The 23,542-nt window shown below is 35.0% G+C and overlaps 2 protein-coding genes across 2 annotated transcripts; one reads left to right on the top strand and one right to left on the bottom strand.

Annotated features, from left to right (window-relative positions):
- Positions 1 to 235: 235 nt before the first annotated feature.
- LOC110689285 (N-glycosylase/DNA lyase OGG1-like) lies at positions 236 to 6,649 on the top strand. Its single transcript, XM_021866034.1, is given in 5 exon segments — positions 236 to 522; positions 978 to 1,466; positions 1,469 to 1,766; positions 2,508 to 2,718; positions 6,033 to 6,649. Coding segments are annotated over 4 exon segments (1,182 nt in total). The 5' UTR covers positions 236 to 522; positions 978 to 1,012; the 3' UTR covers positions 6,252 to 6,649.
- A 1,868-nt stretch (positions 6,650 to 8,517) lies between these two features.
- Positions 8,518 to 23,099, bottom strand: LOC110689283 (isoleucine--tRNA ligase, cytoplasmic-like). Its single transcript, XM_021866033.1, has 27 exons — positions 22,424 to 23,099; positions 22,132 to 22,197; positions 21,892 to 22,035; positions 21,576 to 21,799; positions 20,015 to 20,180; positions 19,816 to 19,929; positions 19,457 to 19,554; positions 19,064 to 19,142; positions 18,801 to 18,959; positions 17,633 to 17,716; positions 16,889 to 17,022; positions 15,974 to 16,133; positions 15,768 to 15,851; positions 15,425 to 15,637; positions 14,624 to 14,749; positions 13,337 to 13,474; positions 13,106 to 13,209; positions 12,958 to 13,021; positions 11,192 to 11,280; positions 10,936 to 11,077; positions 10,355 to 10,418; positions 10,206 to 10,273; positions 9,740 to 9,862; positions 9,505 to 9,570; positions 9,055 to 9,166; positions 8,881 to 8,972; positions 8,518 to 8,777 (listed from the first exon to the last, which is right to left on the bottom strand). Exons 1-27 carry the CDS (start codon positions 22,955 to 22,957, stop codon positions 8,673 to 8,675), a joined length of 3,552 nt encoding a protein of 1,183 aa, XP_021721725.1. The 5' UTR covers positions 22,958 to 23,099; the 3' UTR covers positions 8,518 to 8,672.
- Positions 23,100 to 23,542: the final 443 nt, after the last annotated feature.

Here is a 23,542-nt window from a genome sequence, read left to right as displayed (position 1 = left end):
ATTCTTTAATGAAAAAGTTATTTTGAAACCGTCAATTATTAATAGTCAGAACTACCAATTTTTGAACTGTAGAATAATACGGAGTACAAAAACACACCCGCAATGCACTTAAAAAAGTATACTATTATGTACTTGGTATGTTTTAAAGTATTTACAATGATTTGATATAAAGTATTAGTAAAAAAATGTCTAATCCGTGCAAATAATTTGAAACAGAGACGGTAAATGCTGGAAATGTTTTATGAAGACCAAATTACTCATTCATTTTCCAGATTCCCACTCGTTCTGCTACTACTCATCCTCTCCTCAAACACTTCTTTACTCTGTAACCAAATAATCTCCATTGCTGATGAATTCCTGAGATATTCATGTTTTATGCCAATTAATTTTTCCTTGTTCAAATGTTCATTCATCCATCAAGCTCAAACTAAATTGGAATCGCATACTTCTAACGGTAGCTCGTACTGGGTTTCGGAAAATTCATCGATTTTGTAGGTTAACTTGAAGTCGCCGGAATCAATAGTGAGTATTCTAATCTATTTTCTGCTTCTCTTTATTGGTGAGATTTTGAATAAGTTCTGAACTTTTGAATCCAGAAATAGATTTTTCAGTTAAGATTACGAGTTAATTTGAAACAATAATGTCATTGCTTTTGTCTTAATTTATGTCAAAGTTGGGATAATTTCCCTTAGTTAAGAAGTTCAATCATTTCATGCTTAAAGGGAACTTTTCTCGTGCTTCATTGTTTCATGTTTGTTGCTCAATGAGCCATTATTATGGAGTATTGGGATAATTTCAAAATTATCAGCATGTTAATTTGTGCATTGGATTTGTATATTTGTGATACAACTAGCATATTATTATTGTTCATGTAGCTGACCCCACTTATGGGATTAAAGCGTTGATTGATTGATGGGAGGATATACGCTATGAACTATGAAGTGATTGACCACTCTTCTCCAATGCTTTGTTGCCAGTTTCAGGAAACGCTGTAAAACTCGTAACACCAATCATGAAGCGAAGGAGATCCTTTTCTTCTCCTGGTTCTGCTGTTAAGTGCACAGCTCCCTCAACCCCTCCAACTCCGCGCAATGTGGACACCACCCAGTTTGCTAAAACCAAAACAAACCTTAACTCAGAAACTTTGTCTCACTCTTCAAATAGACCGCCTAAGAGATCTTTGTCTCGAATTCTGAAAATCCAAAACTTGCCAACTGATAAATGGGTGCCCCTTGATTTGGGGAAACGAGAGCTGTCTTTGCCCCTGACTTTTCCAACTGGACAGACCTTCAGGTGGAAGAAAACAGGGACACTACAATACACTGGAGTTGTCAAGTCTCATTTGGTGTCCTTGAAGCACCTTGAAAATGGTGATGTCGCTTACCAATTTCATCCACTTACCTGTTCTACTTCCAACTTCACTGAGGAGGAGGATGCTAAGCTAGCTTTGCTTGATTTTCTCAATGTGGGTATTCGTCTGCTGATTTGTGGGAGAGTTTTGCAGCCTCCGATCAGAGGTTTTCTGAGCTAGCACCCCATTTAGCTGGTGCCCGTGTGCTTAGGCAGGATCCTTTGGAGTGCCTCATTCAGTTTTTGTGTTCGTCTAATAATAACATTCAAAGGATCACTCGAATGGTTGACTACATTTCTTCTTTAGGTCATCATTTGGGGAGTGTTGAGGGGTTTCAATTTTATCAATTTCCATCATTGGAGCGGTTGGCCATGATCTCTGAAGAGGAGCTAAGGGAGGCTGGCTTTGGTTATAGGTTGGTTTTCCCCTTATTTTGCATCTAGATTAGTTTGTCACTTTCTTTGTCTTTTATCTTGAATCACTTGCGTTTAATTTTCTTGAAGATAAAATGGTTTGCAAACAGAAATGAATTCTTCTGCTTTCTTTTATTGTTATAACTTTAAGTTATAACATCATGTATGCTCAACTAAAATTGATTGGTCAAAATATCATGATTTTTTGTGGTTGGAATGTCATGGTTTTGTACTGTTGGATGTCACTATAAAGGCCACTTAACCAGTTTGAGACTTTGAGTTGAGATCTTTTGAGCTCCTCCATTATTGTTGCTGCTACATTGGCGAACAAACTAGTGTAAGTCTTGGTTCTATGTTTTATGCCACGAGCTAATTAGCTTTATACTAAATTTTATCAATTGTTTGGTTTTTGATTGTTTTTGGTGTGAATGCATTACTAACATGAGCTTCCTAAGATTTAAGTGGCATTGTGAGGGTTGCCAATTCATAATAAAAAAGTTGTTATATCTTGCCTTTGATCTTCTGTGCCTTGGCCATCACCTCCGTTTTGTTTTTATTTATTTTATACTTTTTCAGTCTTTTAGATTAACTTATACAATTCCCAATGTGCCTTTATGCATCCTTATTATTATTTTTTTTAATAAATAATGTGTCCTCTTCTTACCTTTGTCAGAGTGCATAGTTTTTCATGTCATTATTGTATGTAATTTGACGTCCCATTTATTATTGATTTGCCTGAAAAGAGCAAAATATATAGTTGGCACAATAAAAGCCCTGCAATTGAAGCCTGGTGGTGGTGTTGAGTGGCTTTCTTCTTTGCGTGAATTGGACCTTAATGAAGTCATAAATGAACTCTCCACTTTTCCCGGTGTGGGTCCAAAGGTGGCATCATGTATAGCTCTCTTCTCCCTGGATCAACATCATGCAGTTCCAGTTGACACTCATGTCTGGAAGGTAAACAACTGTAAATTTGTCAGTGATTATGGCCTTTTTTTTACTGACATTGTGGTTGAATAGAAGTTTTGGAGGGAAGGGGAGGGGAGGAATAGAAGGTTATTTTCCTTTGTTTGGATAACAATCGGTTGGGCTAAGTAAAAGGGGGTGAATTGTTTCTTGTCATGTGTTCTCCCTGATGCTTTTTCTAAGCCAAATACTTCTAGCATCGCTGTCTACCTAATAGTTAAACGAATTAAACCTTCAGTTGATCTTATTGAAATGGACTATCAGTGTTGGCAGATGATCTTCTCTGAATTCTGACCAATGTATAAAAAGGCTCAAGGGGCAATGAGGCGATGAAGGTCCTGCTGCCCCTAGGCGCGCCTTGGCCGCGGGTCGGTGTGCCTCTTTGATGTGAGGCGCACAACATACAACAATTAAAGAAATTTGCCTATGTGTGCCTCAAGTGCGCCTTAGGTGCGTCGAAGACTCGAAGGATAGAAATATTGTACCCTTTGATACTTAAAATCAAGAAGTTTTGGTCTGATTTCCCAATTATCAATGGAAGTTGTCATTGGTTGAAAAGTTGGTGTTTTTAAATTTTTCAATCCTCTGACATTCAGATAAATAAGAATAGTTCATAGTGAGACTTGAGGTTGTAACCTTGCTACCCTTTGATTTTCCTTCCAAATCTTCTGTCGAATCCAAATCCTTCTAAACCAACATCTTCCATTCACATATTTTTTGCTAGTTCCTTCCTTTCCTTTTCCTTCTCTCTCACTTCTTCCCCTCTTCTTTCCCAAATACTAAAAACTCATTGTAAAGTTGGAAGAGACTATCCTATAAGCTTTAGGCTATGATGATCATTTGTTTCTTATGTGGCTCTTTTCTCTTAAGCTTATAATTGTTAAACTAAACTTATTTTTGCTACTTGATTTTGTTAAACAAAAATTAATTATGCTAAACTTTACTTATTATCGCTAAAACTTATTTCAATAAGTGGAGAACTAAGCCCATACTATGAAGTAGTCTAGTAGTCATCACCTTTTTGAGTATAGTGGAAAGAGTCTTTATGCATCCGTACTTTTTACTTTGTGTACATCCAACTTCTCGCTTTTCACAATACAATGGATTCATCATCTTTAAGTTATTCTATGTTGCACAATCTTGTCTCTTATTGGCGTGATTTTAGGAGTGTTAATAACCACACGTAAAAAAAAATGAGAGGGACATTTATTTGTAATACATTCAGAATAATTAGAAAAGATGTTTGATTGAAAACAAGAGTTGCATACTGAGGCAACTTCCGGTGGTCAGGAAGTGGTGGAGAAAAATATAAGAAGTAATAAAAAAAAAAAAAAAAAAAAAAAAAAAAAAACTGGTGAGAGTGAGAGAATGGGTGGTGGCCTGGTGGGCAAGGAGTAAGTAATTGAGTTGAGTATGAGACTGGTCAGTTAGTAAACTTCTTAAGGAATTATTCGCAACCTACTCATACGGTCCAGAAACAATCGGACCGGACAGTTACTGGATTTGGAATCTAGCTTTCTAGGACCCGGGACCAGACCTATAAATTTTTGTTGGTATGGTGTTGGATCTGTTGGACCTTTTTGCTCCCCCCCCCTCCCCCAAGAAAACCCCTAATTCTTTGAAAATCACATCTGGTTTCAGTCTTATTATGCACATTCCTACCCACTCACATGATCTTTTATCCTCACCATATAATCTTATTTTCTCTGTCCCAATTTTATCATAACATCCATGTAAGATCCCACAATTTTTAATGTGGTATAATGTTCAAAGTTTGACCTTGTAATCGAAACAGTCCTTTTAGGATGAACCAGAAAAGCAGGGAGTAGAAATAAAAGGGTATATAGAGTCGTGAAGGTCTGCAAGGCTCAAGCTTACAGACAATAACTAAAAAAGTAGAAATAAAAAGGTATGTAGAGTTAAGAGAGGTACTGGGAGTTAAGAGAGGTACTGGGAGTTAAGAGAAATAAAAAGGCATATAAAGCATATAAAGTACAAGATCAAATGTGATGTTGCATCATAGATGAGGGACTCTGTGGCTACTTGCTGACTAGAATTTTCATTCTCATGTCTAAAGCAGCATGAGGGTGGCTTGTCTGCGTCAATTAGCTGCTTATAAATAGGAGGGAGTGTTTGGAAGCTGAAGGGACCTTTGGTGTTGATTGCTGAGTTTTCTTTCCCAAGTATTTTTCAAATATGGTCTACGTTTATCAAAATTTCAGTTGGTTGTCACAACCATGGTGTGAACTCTAATGTTTAATGGATATGTAGTGTATATATTGGCATATATACATTATTCCAGTAAGATATTTATAGGATAGCTAAAGCTGAAGGATATGCTCTGCTTATGCTTATACTCCCTTAGTCCCTAATTATTTGCCCCAACCACAAAAATCACTTTATTAAGGCTTTAGGCAAAAAATAGTGCACATGGATTGACACATATATCAATGAGGAGAGAGATAGAGAGAGAGCAAGTGGAAAAAGATGCCAAAAATAGTATGGGGCAATATTTTAGGGACAACCAAAAAAGGCAAGTGGAGCAAACAATTAGGGACGGAGGGAGTAGTGCTTAGTGTCCAGCTTATAAATTCTTAAACTAGTTGTGAACAAGATCTATATTTAATAAATTATTATTGCATTTGTCATGAGTTGGCGTATTGAGGACAAAACAATCTTCATTTCCTGCTGAGAGGTTGCTTTTTCCACCCAGTTTTTTTTTTTTTGCGAGATTAATTCATCTTTCATGACTTCTAATTTTAATGGTTGGCGTATAGTTAACATCTGGACCGGATCCTTATAAACCAAGACCCTGCTCCCAAGTGTTCCCCTTTGTTTTTTTGGATCTTGGGGGGTTTAGGGTATCTTGGGGAGTTTGATTGCTTGCTCTGCAAAAATCAAACACTGTTGGTTAATTAGTCATAAACTTGGCAGATAATTAAAGGAAAAGGATTTATGATTAAATTTGAATTCAATTAACTATTACATCAATTAGAAGCTCCAATATGCACACAGAGACACAGGTGTACCTAGCTCTATGTACTCAATAATATTTTATGCTCCTTTGCTCTTAGAACTCACTCAGTTTATTTGCTCATTTCAAGAGCTCAAAAATCCAAATAAGGGAATGTGCAAATAAATAGTATTGGGCAGTTGGGGTGTACCCGAGTATTGCAGAAGTTGCACGCATCAATCAAGGGATGTTTGCTTTCCTTGGTTGAAACACTTGTAATTTCTTGAATTTTCTTTTGTTAAAGTCATTTTTTGTTTTGTTGAGCTTCTATCGTTGACGGTTTTTTGGGCAGGTTGCTACAAGGTACCTTATGCCTGAGCTTGCAGGTGTCCGTATTACATCAAAGATGTGCAGCAGTGTGGCTGAAGCATTTGTTGCAAAGTATGGGAAATATGCTGGCTGGGCACAAACCCTACTTTTTGTCTCTGAGTTGCCCTCTCAAAAGGCTATCATACCATCAGAAGTTTGCAATATGAAAGAGAATAATCTGTTAGACAAAAAAGTTTTTTAGTGAAAATGAAGACGTGTGTGTAGCCAAGTTGTGAATATAGGAGATTTGAGTCGTAGAACAAATGATACTTTGCCTTCTGATCCATGGGCTGGTCTCTTTGCTGGGTCTCGTCTTGCTACTAAAGCTACTTCTCTGGACTTTGTTGCCCCCATGGTCAAGAAAGGGGGGAAGATTGCTCAACTTCAAAACGAGGATTTGGAAGCTATGTCCAGCAAGTGGGTTACATAAATGGTAATGTATATTGTTGGTGAGATTTCTACGATTGCATCTATTAAACGTTTCATTGCAATTGGAATTATGTAGCTCAACCTGAAATATTCTTGCAAAATCATTCTTTACACAAAGACATCAGACTTCTGCACCAGTAAGAGGCTTTTTTTGGCAATTCTGCCTCTTTCCATCTCATCTCAGCTTGCACTTCTACTTCTCCTTGTACTCTCTACATTCCTTTTTACTTCATTCTATTTCTGTTTGACTTGTTTGTTAGGACATTTAAATCATGACTACCTTTTATTACATGTAAATAAAAATCATAAAAGTTTGTTATTTATTCCAAATTTGTGACTCCATAACTTCAAGCTTATAGAAGATTTTAAGGTGATTCTTTCACGAAAGTTGCTTATATTTGTATGTTATAAAGCCCCGTATTCTTAGAATTTAAAGAACTAGAATTGATTTTTCTATTAGAAATTGAGCTTCCGAATTCAAATCTCAACTTTACAACCCCATAAGTCATTGTTGGTGTGTCATTTTAGTCATTGTCCCGAATTAATACTTTATTATCACATATTCACATGCATTAGCTATCCAAACGTAAATCAATAATAATTAAACACAAAACCAATATTTGATAAATTGTTTTGCAAATGGTAGAATTACATGATTCACATTTTAAAAGAGGCAATATATCTTAGAAACCTTAGGGATACTTTTTTTTTTTTTTTTTTTTTTTTTTTTTTTTTTTTTTAATAATTCATAGAACCTGAACTTACATAAATATTCTTCTAATTAGAAAAAGAAAAAAAAGTACATAGCATGAGTACAAAATCTAGTATAGAAAAGATGATTAAAAAATCACACATTGATATACTAGACCAACTAGACAAAATTACTCACACAGTCACACTTCTAATATGTGAGTGATCCGAGGAAATTCAAGTTAATCACAAAAACTAACAAACCATAAAATTAACCCTTCAAATGACCACCATCATCTCCATTCTAGTTATTGCCATGTCCACCATTACCCAATCCTAAGTTCAAAAGATTCACTCTCGTGTTTCGATTTCGATATCGATTAGGCAGACCTTCGATTAGATTCGAATAAAGAGGAACATTCGTATCCTGAATCACAGTCCCACCCTCTTCTTTAAAACCATCCATTTGACCATAAACTTGTTTTGCTGCCTCAGAATTTGTCAATTGACAGTCACACCGATTATGACCAACTAAACCACATTTTTCACAAAGCATGAATACGCCCTCGTATCGAAACTGAACCCATGTCACTTTCCCTTCATCTAACGGAACATAACAACCGGGAATCAAAGGCTTAAACAAATCAACATGAACCTTACCTCGTAGTTCCACGTCTTTCGGGAAACCATCATCGCCTTCTTCTTCATTGGCAACCTTTTCCACAACTCCAACAACATTCAATAATATTTCGACTTTTACACTATTCGCCAACTCTCTTTGACCATCTATTGTGATTACGTAAGGTTTAAGGGGGAAAAATGGTCAAATTGATCTTGATTTATTTAATACTCCCTCCATCCTTAAATATTACTCCCTCCGTTTTTAAATACTTACTCCATTTCTCCATACGCTAAGAGAAATTAGATAAAGTAATAAAATATGGAGGTAGTGGGGTTGGTGGAAGAATAAAAAAATTATAAAAAGCAAAAGTAGTAGAGAGAACTGGAGGAGAGAGAATATATGTTGGGACCACTAGATGAGAGAAATTGATTAAATATTGTAAAAACTTTCCAAATAAAGAAATGGAACAAGTATTTAAAAACAGCCGCAAATGAAAAGTGAAGCAAGTATTTAAAAGCGGAGGGAGTAGTTCCTTATGGGCAAATTATAGTCCCAAAATATTCACCTCATTTGCTTTTTACATCCGCCATTAATAATGTAGTACTGTGGTGTGACTTCTGAGAGGTCAAGAAATTTTACTTTTATGAAAAAAGCACGCACTTGGGTTTAAAACTATAAAGTAACTACGACAAGGAGACTAGCATAAATTAAATTCAGGGCCTATATGTGAGTAAATATCGTTTTCTTTCAATTAATTGAGAAATTTTACAAAATTGACAATAATTTGTCAAACCACCCTTACTCTTGAATGTTAGCAATTTATGTGCGCAAAAATGAAAATTATAAATAATGAAAAAAAGAGTTTTGATTTAAATCTGTCTTTCACCCGGACTTTCTGCTCAGATAATGATCTCCAACACTCAAGAATACATGTTGACCCAGTAATACTTCCACTGCTGGTTGATCTTTGATGCAGTCAACCCTAATCTGAGAAAATATTAAAATTGGAAAAAAAATCAGAGCCAGTTTCCTCAAAAATAAGAGAAATCTAAATTACAGTAAAACACAGGGACATTGTAGATAAAAGTACCTTGCCATTTCCGGCATTAAATTCGGACTTCAGCTTGTTAGAATCTCTTGATCTAAGGTAAACCTGTAAACCGTTTGCAAAGGTCGTGTTTCCTGTAATTGCAAAATGTGTTGTGAGATCCAAGCCTAAACATAGAGTTAAGTGATAGTTTTTATGGGATCTATGAGCTCAAACCTTCATATAAACTGAGTAGAGCTTCATCATTGAATACTAATGTTGGCCTTGACAAACTAATAGTGAACGACATGTCATATACACCGTGAAAAGTTTCTTCGGTGAGAATAACCTGTAAATTGTACAGATCAAGTAGCAAATGCTCAAATAAATCTGATAAGAACTGCAACATCTTTCATAGAATTGTAGGGCTACATCCTACAGGCATATAGGCTTCAAGCAATAAAAAAAATTAATAAATAAATATGAAAATAAACGATCTCTTGACAAGGTTTAACAAATTCAACTCAAGCACATAAAACTCCGCACAAGTCAAAGTGTTGCATTCACTAAAAATAAAATAAAAACATAGGGAGTACATAAAAGTTGAACTATACAATATGCATAAAAGAAAAGCTGCAAACTAAGCAAAAAAAAAAAAAAAAAAAAAAAAAAGAAAGAAATACTTACTGTATAAGAAGGCATGAATTCTGCAAGCAGTAACGGGGAGCCAATAGCCTCCCTTGTGTATTGTTCCTGCACAACAAAGCATATACTCGTTTGAGGATTTTAACAGTATCAAATACTAGGAAATCAGTAATTGAATATAGTCAAAAACTAATAAAAAAAATTCAAAGCCACGCTAGACTGAATAAAAAAACATCAAAAACTTAAATTATGCTTCAAAAACCAAGGATCTTGTTACCTGTGAACTCAAAAACTGCTTCAAGGTTGCAGCATCCTTGTCTGATGGACTGAAGTACACTTCCACAACATCGGTAGGTTCAAGACTTGCCTTTTTCCGCAACTTTTGGATGCGATTAACAACCTAAGATTTTGGGAAAATAATTATTGATGAGGATGATATAATTTTATTGCAGCTTTAGTTTAACTTTTTATAGGCTCCTGTCAATTGAACCTCAACTCTAAATGGAACTAATTTTCAAGGAAACAGTGTACTTACAATGTCAATGCTGACAAAAACATTTAACAGGATCTTGTAAATTTTGTTAGTACATGGCATATTCTGTAAATGAAATCTTGGCACAACAAGACCACTTTAAATTCCTTTTGTATTAGCAGAAGAATGGTATAATAATGAAGCAGACAGATATACGAGTCAATGTTTTATTTACTAAAAACACAAAAATTAAGAATTATAACTAACATACCTCACGAGCTACTCCAGCCTCAAACAATGATTCGTCGGGATGTAAATCAAGAATAACCAAGACATCACCTACACAGGGAGTTGAAGCTATCAGATGGGATGACAACAAACTAACAAGTTTACCTTAAATTAATTTACAATAATTATTACCATCTCCAGCAGCATCAATTTCCTGTTCTGTTGTATTATCAGGCCGTTTGAAATCCCTCAAAACCTGAAAGTTCACATAACAATAGTACATTTAAATGATTTGATGACTTCAGTAACGCAAAGTAAATTCTAGGGGTACAAATGAGAAGATGCGAGTACATGATAAGACTGCATTTTTGTTTTGGGTTATGAATTACAAACAAATTCTACGCAATATAAAACTTTATCCTCATTGAGTTCAGAATTTTAGTTAATTTCTGCCAGATTAAACAACACTTCTGTGTGATTGTTTGGACTGCGTATCCTCTAAGTTGATATTAATTTGCTTGACACGGTCATATAAGAGTTCAGGCAAATCATATACTCTCAATTTTGATCTTCATGTTAAATGAAAACAGAAAGCTTCCTACATTCCTAGGTCAAGATAACCATTATAATGCTTTATCACACAACAAATAAGCAACAAAATAACAATAATCATCCAACATTTTCATTAAAAAAAAAAAAAAAAAAAAAAAAAAAACAAAAAAAAAGCAAACTCTTAAACTAAATGCGCATAAAAATTTAGCGCAGAAATGAACCTTAATGTCACCCAGCTTCAAACAGTGGCCAGCAATGGTTACTTCTCCAGCTTCCTCAAATGCTAATATATCTTTCTGGGACATTGCTTTGACTTCCTTTGCAACCACTCCCATTGATTTGCCAAGCCTCTTGCCAAGCACACTAAGAGAACAGATACATATCATAAGTAAAACCAGATAAAGTAGATCAAATAAAAAAGCACTTCAACTCCTCCACCTCAACAGAGAGAGAGAGAGAGTTGTCTAGCATGCATACCTAAAATCAGGCTCAGCACGAAGAGATGCATATTTCAATGGATCATCACAGGGAACCAGAGATCTTATGTTAAGCTCTTCCAGAACATACTACAATTCACAGACCCATAAACAAAAAAACAGTTAGACGAGAAATTTTCCTTGTGACGGAAGGTTAACAATTAAGAAAGATGTAAAGATTGCGGAACACATAGTTCTCCAGGGAGCACAGAACAAATTGTTATTACAAAAAAGGCCCATCCCAAGAGCATTAGTCCCTGCACTAAACTTTTTAACACATGCTCACAGCTATTTCTTGGAAATCTAAAATTCATCAAAAAAATCAGTGTGTCAGACTGTCAGCTTAAAAGAAGCCAGGGCCACAAATTTCATGGTGCTACCATCAATTTATTCCCCCCCCCCCAAAAAAAAAAAAAAAAAAAAGGGTATGCCCACGAGAGTAGAAAACAGAGGTTATATTGATGGGATAGACCATACACATAGCCTGTTTGATTTGTGTGAAAGTGAAATAAGTCTAAGAAAAAAAATTTGAATCCTTCTCAATACCCTTATTTACTACACCCAAATTTGAATAATGTTCGTTCATCAGATTCCTATGGATTGTAATAGCCAACAGATTAATTTCAATTTGAATTTGTAAATAATCATGTACAAGAATCTCTGCTACACGAGAATGACTCGATGTCTTGATGGTCAAACAAAAAAAGCCAAACTAATATTTGATGAAATAAAGGCAACAAATTCTATCGGATGCATGCAAATGTGACAAAATCATGATCAAGAATATTGAAAATTAGATCTGTACAAAACAATCCGAGAATCCGATCTACAACCGATCCAAATTTTTGAATATCCGATCCGAGTTTTCATTTCGGATCGGATATCCAATCCAAAAAAGCGGATAACGGATGCGGATTTGGATATTGATTTTCAAAATTCCGGATACCCGGTATCCGAAATATAAAGCCTAAAATAGTGAAATATATACAGTATTAAATTTAAAAATTGTTCATTTTAAAACTGACCTTGTATAATTAACTTATTATAATATTCTTAATATATTTGATGATAATATATATTAGCACGGGTTTAACTTATGATGTGTTTGGAAGCCCTCGACCAAACGAATATTTCACACAAGGAATTCCATTAAGTATAAGAGCTATTCAAAAAAAAAAAAAAGGTATAAGAAAATTCTTGGTTTCTATTTCCCTGGAATGGTATTCCATATCTATATGAATCATTCTTATCTTCATAACAAAAAAAATTATATGATAAAACATCATATCTATAATTCTTTTTAAAATTAGATTTTTGCAAAAGGACTACTATTTTGTTAAAATATGTTGTACAACTTAGCAATAAAAAAGCGGTAAAATTAGTGAAATTTAGAAAGTAATCATAATCAATTTTACTTAATATTGGATAATGGATATCCGAAGCATCCGATCCAAAAATTTTGGGTATCCGAATATCGGATACCCGAAATTTTCAAATCGGATTTAGATATCAATTTTTGATATCCGAGTATCCGATCCGTGAACAGGCCTATTGAAAGATGTGAAGCTAGTAATAAGCAATGTTTTAATCAAGAGTATCTTCCTTCTTTATTGCTTTTAGGATTTCAAGGGTTAGGGCCATTTGAAATAAAGAGGTTAAATTCACTGACTGATGGCAATCTTTCCTATTAAGGTTTGCTCTCGTACACACGACTTAATCGAATTAAATCTAAGCAATGGACAAATTACACCTTTGAAATATATGTACCTCTCTTAGTTTTCCGGCAATATCATCAAGAAAATCTTTGTCAGGATGCACCACCACCATCTCCCTGTACTCTCCAATAACCAACAAGCCTCATGAGCAAGTAGAAAGATGTAGTAAAAATAAAACGCATAATAGATACAAATACTACCTGAGGGGTGTCTTTAAGGGCTTGTTGTGGCGCTCACGGATATTACGTGCAAGATCAATGATTTTTGTCATCCTTGAAACACTTTGTACAATACGCTCTTCTCCCTAGAATTGAAATATTAAATTACAGTGAGCCATAACTGAGTTAAGATTCCTTTTACAAAATTGAAATTAACAACCCCCCCCCCTCCTTTTTTTTTTTGGTTCTTGAAGTTCATGCCAAAGAGACTACCTTTCCTTCGTCTTCAGGGATACTGCAATAATGAATGCTCTCTTCAGCCCCATCACTAACTTTTCTCAAATTTTGGTAAAGAACTTCGGTAAAGAATGGTGTCAGTGGAGCCATAGCGATGCATGAAGTTAGCAGTACCTATGACCAAAAATTCAGATGATAAGTGAAATATGATTCAAGAGCTTAATCTAAAAGATTGCTGCACAGAACTATAATGGCAGCTCCTCCAATGCGTAAAGAAAGGTAATTGACTTCCAGACCACTCAGCATGTTATCTTCGTGACGGAAGATCTTCAAAGATACTCATTTAAACCGTGGATAGACTCATACCTTCAGAGTTCACACCAAGAGGCTAAGAGTTTAATGTTCTCATAGCCAACCACGTGTTGGGCAGACGGAGACCTGAGCTAGAGGGCCTAATTCCATTAGATTTTAAAGGAAACCAGGATAGTTCAATGATACTGATTACTGACCCACAGACACACATAATACATTGCAACCTCTTCAAAGTAGAAACCCTTGTCAATCAAATCCATCAAAAAATCTATACCCACTAGTTTAAAGGAGTTTTGGCAGTTTCTATGCATGAGTACACAGTTGCATCGAACATGGCATAATGGATCCATTCAATAATGCAACATTATCAATGTGAACGTATGAGATATCTAGAAAGCAAATAATCAACATATATAATCCTCAAATAGTCAAATCTTTTATGAAATATTACATTATAGCTATCTACCATGCAATGGCGCAAACAAGGGAAATTATGATACATTCCTAAAGCTAGTTCATGCAAGGCACTAAGGCTGTGGTAAATGTTATGCTAATATTGAGATCCGTTACTATACAAAGCGATTTATTCCTATATCAACTCTTGAAAAAATGCTCTAGAACTCCCTCTGTTTCAATATATAAGGAGCCCATGATTCAATAGCTTGTTATTAGTTCTTGATTACTATTAGCACGTGTTAATAAAAAGCACTATCAACTCTTTATAATGATCTAATGGTATAGTTTCTATTATTTATCTACATAGTTTACTATATATTTGCAGTCAAACTAAAATATCAAACATGTGAGACTTGTGAAATTAAGGACTAGAGGTAGTACTGTCTATGGATACAAATAGATGGACATAAGAGAGAGAAAATAAAACCTTAACATGCTTGAACCCCAGAGGATTACTCTTCTAAGAGCATAAGAGTTTATTGTAGACCAATATATACAAGCTAGCATACAATGAAGGATCGATAATCAATACTCGGGTGAAGAAAAGTAACATACATGGTAAAGAGTGGACAGTGCAATTTTGCAGTCTTCCTCTCCTGTGCGACCTTTAAGCCGCTTACGGTTAAACCTTACATAGATATTTGTCAGATCATCAAGAAATTTTAGTAGTTGAGGAACCACCTGCAAAGGACATAAAGAAGTCAAAAACAATTTCAAGCAATCCATTTGAGTAGTTCAAATAGGTCTAAATAAAAAGGATTTAAATTATCATCACACTACAGGGGATACAACTCATACAAGCCAGGACCTCATACACCCTTGGTTTAAAAAAATTGTTCGCAAAGTAATATTACTTAACAAAGAGAAAGAATCATCTAGCAGCTTGGTCAGAACAAAAATGAGACCACCACAATTTACAGCAGCCAGTGAAAACCTAGAGAAAGGCCTTACAAAGTAACACCAAAATAATAGAAGAGAGCTATATATATTTTTTGGTAGCAAAACTCTTTATCTTTTTACACTAGGTTCCAATAAAATCTAGAACAAAGGATGTATGCGAACTTGTCTCCAGAATGGCAAAAGAAGCTACTTCCTAGAAATGTTTAGTGAAACATGTAGATCAGTATGCCACATAAGATGGGCAATGCAAATGTAGATAATGACCAGTTATAAGAGATTTCATTTTGCCCATCAAAATACAGAACAGTAAAAGGGCCCAATCACAACTTTGAAAGCTCTGTATAATTAAAGGATATACCCTAACCTGTGGGAAGATTGGTTCCTTATCAAAGGTATAATCATTCATAAGGCACTCACATGTAAAAGAATACAACTAATTAGAAACAAGTTACGAACCGTATACAATCGGTAAGCCTCCATTTCTTGTCGGACAAAATGAACCAGGTGTTGGGTCGCCGAATTGATCCACTGGTCAAGGACATTGGAGGAGTTCTTTAGCAAGCTTCGATCAGTTGGAATAAAAGTTCCAAAACCTTCAATTTCAAGTCTCTTTGCATTCTGAACAAGAAATCTATATGCATTGTACCATGGGAGAAAGACATCTCTGATCTGCACATCAATCAAACCAGACAATGATAAAGCATAATGAAATATTAGCATACATCAAGAGAAACACAAACTCTAAGGGAAGACATTCTCATAATAAAAAAGACTAAGAATATAGAGCAAGTAGCCCTACCATACCAAACACACCATCCTTTTTAAACCGTAAGGGTTCTGCACGTACAACTGGCGAATTTACAATATACAAGCGCAACGCATCCTGTATAAAATGTAAACCATATCAGGACTTAAAATCACCTTGTTAAATCTTAAAGATTCCATACGAAAAGCTGAAGCAAAAGACTGAACAAATAAGAAAAAGGAAAGTTATAGAACACTTACAGCTCCATACTCATTAAGAATTTCTGACGGTGCAGGGTAGTTCTTGAGTCTCTTACTCATCTTCTTACCATCTTCAGCAAGGACAAGCCCATTGCAGATAAGATTTTGGAAAGCGGGCTTACCAAATAATGCAGTGGAGAGAACCATCAATGTGTAGAACCTACAAATGGAAGTGAACTAAATAAAAACAAACAGCTATACACCACGCACATATTTTGTATTGTCCTGTCTATGATACAAGGACAGAAAGAGCAACAATAAGAAAAGGTAACACTAGACCACTATGAAAACTTAGATTTTCTGCTGATTAATATAAATCACACCAACGGTGAAATTCATCAACATTAACACCAATGCCTCTAAAGAGGCATGCTCCTTAGCAGATTATGGACTCAGACGCACACAGATACCTTGATGAAATCAGCAAGATTTAAGTGACCTTATCATTCAAGTGACCTTATCATTTGCAATTTTACACAATTTATAAACTCCCCTTTTCACACAGACTTATTTCAACAACATCAGCGAAATTTTCAAATGACCTTTATATTGCCGCTGGATCTATTAAAATATGCACCATTTGCAATTTCACACTATCCATTACTCCTTTGACTATCTTTCGTACTTTATAAAGGAAAAATATAGTCATGTGGGATCTTACAAAATTGTCAAATGGTGCAATAAAAAAAAACGAGGAACTATATTTCAATTATAGGGTGCCTAATATAAAAAATTCAAAACCACGCCATAACAAATTTCTCCTGCAAATATAGTCGATAACTAATATTTTGGCTATTCAGCGGATATTGTCAATGATTAATATTTTGGCTATCCTACAGATATTGTCTTCTATACATAAACCTACAGAAATCTAGGACAGCACAAAGGAGAATATATTATGAGGAAGATACTAACCACCCACGAGTTTGATCCAGACCTTCAGCCACAAAATGTCCAGGGAAATTTTTTTCAAATAGCTCACGGTTTTCAAATGGATAGTGAATGTATGCATAAGGCATAGCACCACTTTCAAACCAGCAATCAAAAACCTGCAAAATAATAATATTACAACATCTTACAAATTTATACTCATCTTATCCATACATAACCTTTTTCTATACAATAAATGGGGGAATAAAAAAAAATGTAAGCTCTGCAAAAAAATCTGCACAGCTGCCCTTTGAATCAAACAATATTAACATGTTATAATAATTTAAGATGAATTAATTTCTACTATAATTTGTCAGGCTACAGCAACTAAGTACAATGATGCAATTGCCTTCTTATGCAAACATGTTACTCATGAATTGTGAATAGCACTTCTTGGCTTCTCTCTATTCACAATAATAAAATTTACTCTTTTATAATAGCACTTCTATCTTAGAAACAAATAAAGCAGTTGTGTTTGTATTTCCTTTTTTGGAACTTCAAAAGTTTTAGTTTACATAAGATCTCTATATATGTACTTCAAGTCCATTACACAAATCCCTAGAACTGATACGTCAAAAGTTAGGCAACACAGTAATGATGCCAGAATATTATAATTTAAAACTTAAAGAAAATGGTGGTTAACTGTCTAAGTCACACCCTTTCATATCTAATTCCACCTCCATGTATAACATCAATAATAAATAAAATGCACTGATTAAAATGTCTTACATCATCCACACGTCGTAGAACACCATTCCCATCCTTGGATGGAATAGTAATGTGATCAATGAAGTGCCGATGCAAATCAGTAACCTGTAGAGGATAAACAGTTAGTAAAGCACCTCAGAAAATTGTACTCAATTCAACCAACAAAAAATAAGGACAGAGAAAATGAGAAAAATGCAAACTTTTTTTTTCAACCATTATATATACCAGATATAAGACATGACTCATACAGCATGCTGCAAACGGCAGATTTTTAACTTAGCCAAACCCTCAGTCATTGCTTTCAGTGGACATCCACATTTCCCTTTATAACTTTCCCTAACCAATATTGCTTGCAAGGTAGACCACGTAATAACAACCTTTAATATTCTTGACTAGCAATGCTAAACACAACAATAATCTGTAACAAATCATCAAAAATGAAGTCCCATATGTCCTAAATGATTTTTTCTTGATAAGCGAGAAGAGGGGCCATTTAGACAAGTAGCAAGGAAGCATTCAGAAGATGAATAAAAAATGCTAAGCCAGCAATAATCAGTTGCCTAGTCTACACACGCTGAGAGAAAGATAATGACATGAAAGAGCTAGTACTATCTTAAGTAAGCATCTTCCTTAAGGCGTGAACAAATCTGGATTATCAGAAATTCAGATCTTCCTTAAGGTGAAGATCTTAATAAAAATGATCAGCAATAAAATTCAAAATTTTACTCTCTATATTTGCAAGACTGCAGCAAACGTATATATATATACCTTTATGGTTTTGGCAAGCTTAAAAAGTAGAAGTGGTAAAGATGATAATTAAAGATATTATTAATTGAAATAATACATTGGCAAGTGTGAAATGGAAAGTGTTTTGAGTATAACGGAGAAAGTACATATATATTTACATACACAGAAGTGACTGCATAAACACAAATTAACTTGAGCAAAAACCTCATGTTGTAAACTACATTAACACAAGTCACAGCTAAAAAGGGGGGGGGGGGGTCTTTTCCTAGGTTCTTCATCTCCTCCCATGGAAAAAAGTAGTCACCAAATCAACACAATTTTTTTATCAAATTGTGACTTTACTGCATAATAGCTAAGAAAACTAAGTATACTTGGATATAAAAATAATCAGTAAAGATGCAAAGTAGCAGCTTAGCCTTAAGTAGTAAAGGATATGACAAACCTTTTCCCCTGATTCTCGTTCGAGTTCTTCAATGGAAGAAATGACTCTCATTTCTTTTCCATCCTCACTCATCCAGATAGGAAGCGGTGTTCCCCAAAATCTGCTTCTACTCACGGCCCAATCTCTAGCATTTTCAAGCCAATTGTGGAAACGTTTCTCCTAAATTTTGTAAAAATAAAAATAAATCAACTTGAATGTTAAACACGGCAAAAAGAAAAATGAAGACAAAATTAAAACATATAAAGATACAAATGAAATAGAACCTTGACAAAATCAGGAACCCAATAAGTCTTTTTATTGTTCTCAAGCAATTGGTCTTTGATATTTTCCACTCTAATAAACCTACAGATAAAATCATAAAAATTAGCAAAACATCAGTTAGTAGGAAACATCACAAATTAGTACAAATGACTTAACATGCTCTTGCATCAAAAAAACAAACATGTTCAGCTCTATGACACATTGACACATAATGATAGCTAAACACTTTATATGAAATATCTTGATTGCCAAGTCAATCTCCGATATAGAATGTAATATTGTAGCATAATGTCAGTATAGTACTCAATTTTCTACAATTTCCACAGGCAAAAATTAGACAATCAATTCTCAACATAAAGTCAAAAACAATTGCACAGAATTCCCAATGTACATACCAGCTAGGAACAGCTCTATAAATAAGAGGAGTTTCAGATCTCCAACAGAAGGGATACGAGTGAGTAAAACTTCCTTGTTTGAGAAGCCTGCCTTTTTGCTGCATAACAAAAAGAAATAGCATGAGAATTCCAAATTCGCATATGTACAGACAAGCCAATTTCAAAAATAAAATAACAAGCACCAGCAGTAGACTTCGCCACACTTGAGTGACAATAGAAATTAACTATTTTAATATGCTGCTTCAGTTTTCCCCATAAAATCATGAATGTTGGTAAGCCAAGGTCAATCCAAGCCACAAAACTCTTTCTTCCTTTAAAAAACTTTTCATTAGGGAATAAGAAAAATCAAACATCCTTGCCTTTACTGCATTAATAATTTCCTTGTCAGCATCCTTGACATATAGTCCTTTAAATTCAGAAACCCTTTCGATGAAACGCCCATCTTCATCAACAGCTACAATCAAGTCAGGCCCCTGAACATGCCAAGTGAGAAACTCAGAGCCAGACAACTAATGTAGAGATATCCAAATAAAAAAATTAAAAGAGCTTGTAGCTAACCAGTTCAATTATTTTGTTTTCAAGGCAAACACGATAATCATCTTCTCCAAATGCTGGAGCACAATGTACAACTCCAGTTCCACTATCATCAGTCACATAGTTGTCTGCTACAACCTTGAAAGCCACATCAGAAAACTCCTTGAAATAGTCAAACAAAGGAATGTACCTGCAACCATTTGTTCATTCCATTATAATTTTGAAAACCAGAATCAAAAGAAAAGGTGAGAAAAAGTATGCAAAAGAGAAGACAAAATGATCGAGCCAGAGACGCAACATTTGAGTTGTCCTTGAGCTTTAAGCAGAGTTTTTCTTTTTTTTTTTTTTTTTCCAGTATAGTTGCCTTTATTTCGATATAATAGAAAAGAAAAAAACAGAAAACAGATGTGAGAAATTCATAGAACAAAATTGGCTCGTAAAACACTTAATCAGAATATGGAAAAGACACTTCAGACCAACATTTGGCATACTGAAAGTATTTCAATAAAGGCAAACTAACTATGCCAAGACAATCATTTTAGTTTATATGAAACATGACTCAATTCCAGAGGTAGACCCAAAGTGTCCAATAATATCTTAATCTAGGAGACTAGGACTGCAATAAGCATTAAGCAATATGATTTGAGAGGAAAAGAGGGAAAAAAAGGCTCGTGTCTCAAAACCAATTCTTGACACAGAGAGAAACAAGTCATACAACGATGGGGTGCTCTTTGATTCAACAATATCAAAGAAGCAGAATACTATTAAACAACCAACCCCTAGCCCCTCCAACTATCACAATATGTAATGATACAATCAGAGCAAAATATCCAGAATGAATCTTATGAACAATCATCATAATGTTTACCTGCCCCTTGATTTTGGATAAACAGCTCCTTCCATAAGACAATATCATGGCTCAGATAATGAACACAGAGTGTATGATTACAACAATTTTCAAACCAAAAAAACCATTGTATATTCATCTCCCCCCACCCACCCGCCACCCACCCCCCCCCCCCAAAAAAAAAAAAAAAAAAAAAACATTTAGAAGTCACTAATCTCAAGTAAACATAGAGCATCATTCACAAGAGACCATGGTGCAGCTAATATATGACAGATGGTCAACCATAAATTTACCTAGCCCCCTTTGGTTTGAAAGGGTCTCCTTTCTTCTAATCCAACATATTACTACCAAGTCTATCATCGTTCTCTACAAATCAGTCATCTTTTGACCAAAGAGTTCAAAACAATATCCTAGCAAATTTTTCAGGGATAAGTGCTAATAACTAAAGGAATATGTTATGCCTAGGCTGCCTAGCTATTCTACAGCAATCAGCAACTCTTAGCACTGATTACAGTGACAATGATGTCTTGATAAAGTCCAATAACCATAAGTTAAAGCATCTTTCAACTTCATGAAATATTTTCAGCTGATTTGAACTAAAACAACTAAATGCTGCCAAACCCATCTCAGGAAATTTTTTGAATATATGAAGTATTATCAACTACCAACAAAATGAAACAATTCTTGAGTAAGAATAGAGGACGCATAAAATAAAATGCCAAGAGAGGAATTACTTACTTCAGACCCACCAAGGATGCACCTGGAACTTTCTCTAACAGTTCATATGAACTATCTTCTGAGGCAGATTTCTCAGATGTGGAACCCTTAGTTTTAGACTTAGTATTCTTAGCCTCACCGCCTGATCCATTTGGTAATTTCTCGGTTTTTACTTTGTCTTTAGGAAGCTGCGACAAACGAGACTCTGCAACCACATACGTAGCACCAGTAGATTTGCTCCTCACCTGCACAAAATATATATATACAGCAATGCATGATTTCTAGGAAGCCATAATGAAATGCTAGTCCATATCAACAAAAGAACAAAAAAACCCACCTTAACATAGACAAAATTGGCATTGACACACAAGGCAAGATTACTAGGAAGAGTCCATGGAGTTGTAGTCCATGCCACAAGGGACGCATTATGAGGATCATCCACAATGGGAAAAGTCACCAGGATTTCAGGATCAGGTACTTCCTGCATAACTTATGGTATCAATAACACAAACAACTCAACACATAAACCAATCATGTGCAACTATGACAAATTAAAGCAATTAACAATGCTTCCAACCTTATAGTTAGAATTAGCCTCAAAATTCGATAGAGGTGTCTTCAGACCAGTACTATACGGCATAACCTGCAAAAGACATCATATACATAATTGAATCAAAAGAGCATACACAACCATTCACATTCAAACCAAAACCTTAAACCCCACATCACAAAACAATCAAAAACAGCATATATCATCTAACATAGTCCATTAAACCTTGGTAGCAAAACCCGAGGCCACAAATCAAATCCCATCTACATCACTACCCCTCCGCAACACTGAAAAACCCGAAAACAAAACAAAATCATACCTTAAACCCTCGATAAACAAGCCCCTTCTGATGCAACTGAGAGAAGACCCACCAAATTGACTCCATAAAACCCAAATCCATAGTCTTATACCCATTTTGAAAATCAATCCATCTCCCAGCTCTCCTCACAACCTCCTCCCATTCTTTAACATACCTACTAACAATCCCTCTACATTCTTCATTATACTTATCAATTCCCATATCAATCACATCGGACCGACTCTTAATCCCCAACATTGAATCAATCTCATGTTCAACCGGCACACCATGACAATCCCACCCAAATCGACGGGTCACATGATGACCCGTCATAGACTTGTATCGGGTTATGATATCTTTAATGGTACCAGCAAGAAGATGGCCGTAATGGGGGAGACCAGTAGCAAAAGGGGGTCCATCATAGAAGGTGAATTCAGGGCAATTTGATGTTTTTTGTAATTGGGTTTCGAATGCTTTGATTTCATCCCAGAATTTGAGGATTTTTTCCTCTTCTTTTGGGAAGTAGAAGTCTTTTCCCTCACATACGTCCTCCATTGTTGAAGGGTGTGAAGAGGAGGAGAGAGAAAATGCGGCGGCAGAGGGTAGGGATAGTGGCTGAGTTTGGGGGAAGTGTTGCCTTGGTGAAGACGGATGCAAAATGGGGAATTTAGAGAGGTTTACTATTTCAGGCTCATTAACAAAATGAACAGCTAATTACTGATAGAATAAATGCAGTAATTACTACTGTAATTAGTATGGCTGATTGTAAAAAAAAAATGCAGTGATTACTAATTTGGGAGTATAATAAATCAATAATACCAGTGTAACCCCATTATACGAATTAAATTAAGTCTCGTTTGGTAAATACGTTTTTGGAAAGCTTTTAGCTTATTGATCACTAAGCTATCAGAGGTTTGATCATTATTAAAAAAATAAAAAAATAAAAAATAAAAAATAAAAACTATAGTGTTGGATATATAGCTTATTAAAGAGTTTTTGGGGTTTAAAAAAAACTCATTAAGAGCCTTTTGCAATTAGTTCTTTTAGTAATATACTGAAATAACTAATAATAGACAGCTATTTATCACACACTTTCACATAATTAGTTATTTACAACTAAGGCCCCGTTCTTTAGAGCTG

The sequence above is a fragment of the Chenopodium quinoa genome, unplaced genomic scaffold (genome assembly GCF_001683475.1).
Source record: "Chenopodium quinoa cultivar QQ74 unplaced genomic scaffold, ASM168347v1, whole genome shotgun sequence".
Classification (NCBI taxonomy): domain Eukaryota; kingdom Viridiplantae; phylum Streptophyta; class Magnoliopsida; order Caryophyllales; family Amaranthaceae; genus Chenopodium; species Chenopodium quinoa.
Note: the sequence above shows the minus strand (reverse complement) of the source record. Positions and strands in the feature narration are given on the sequence as shown.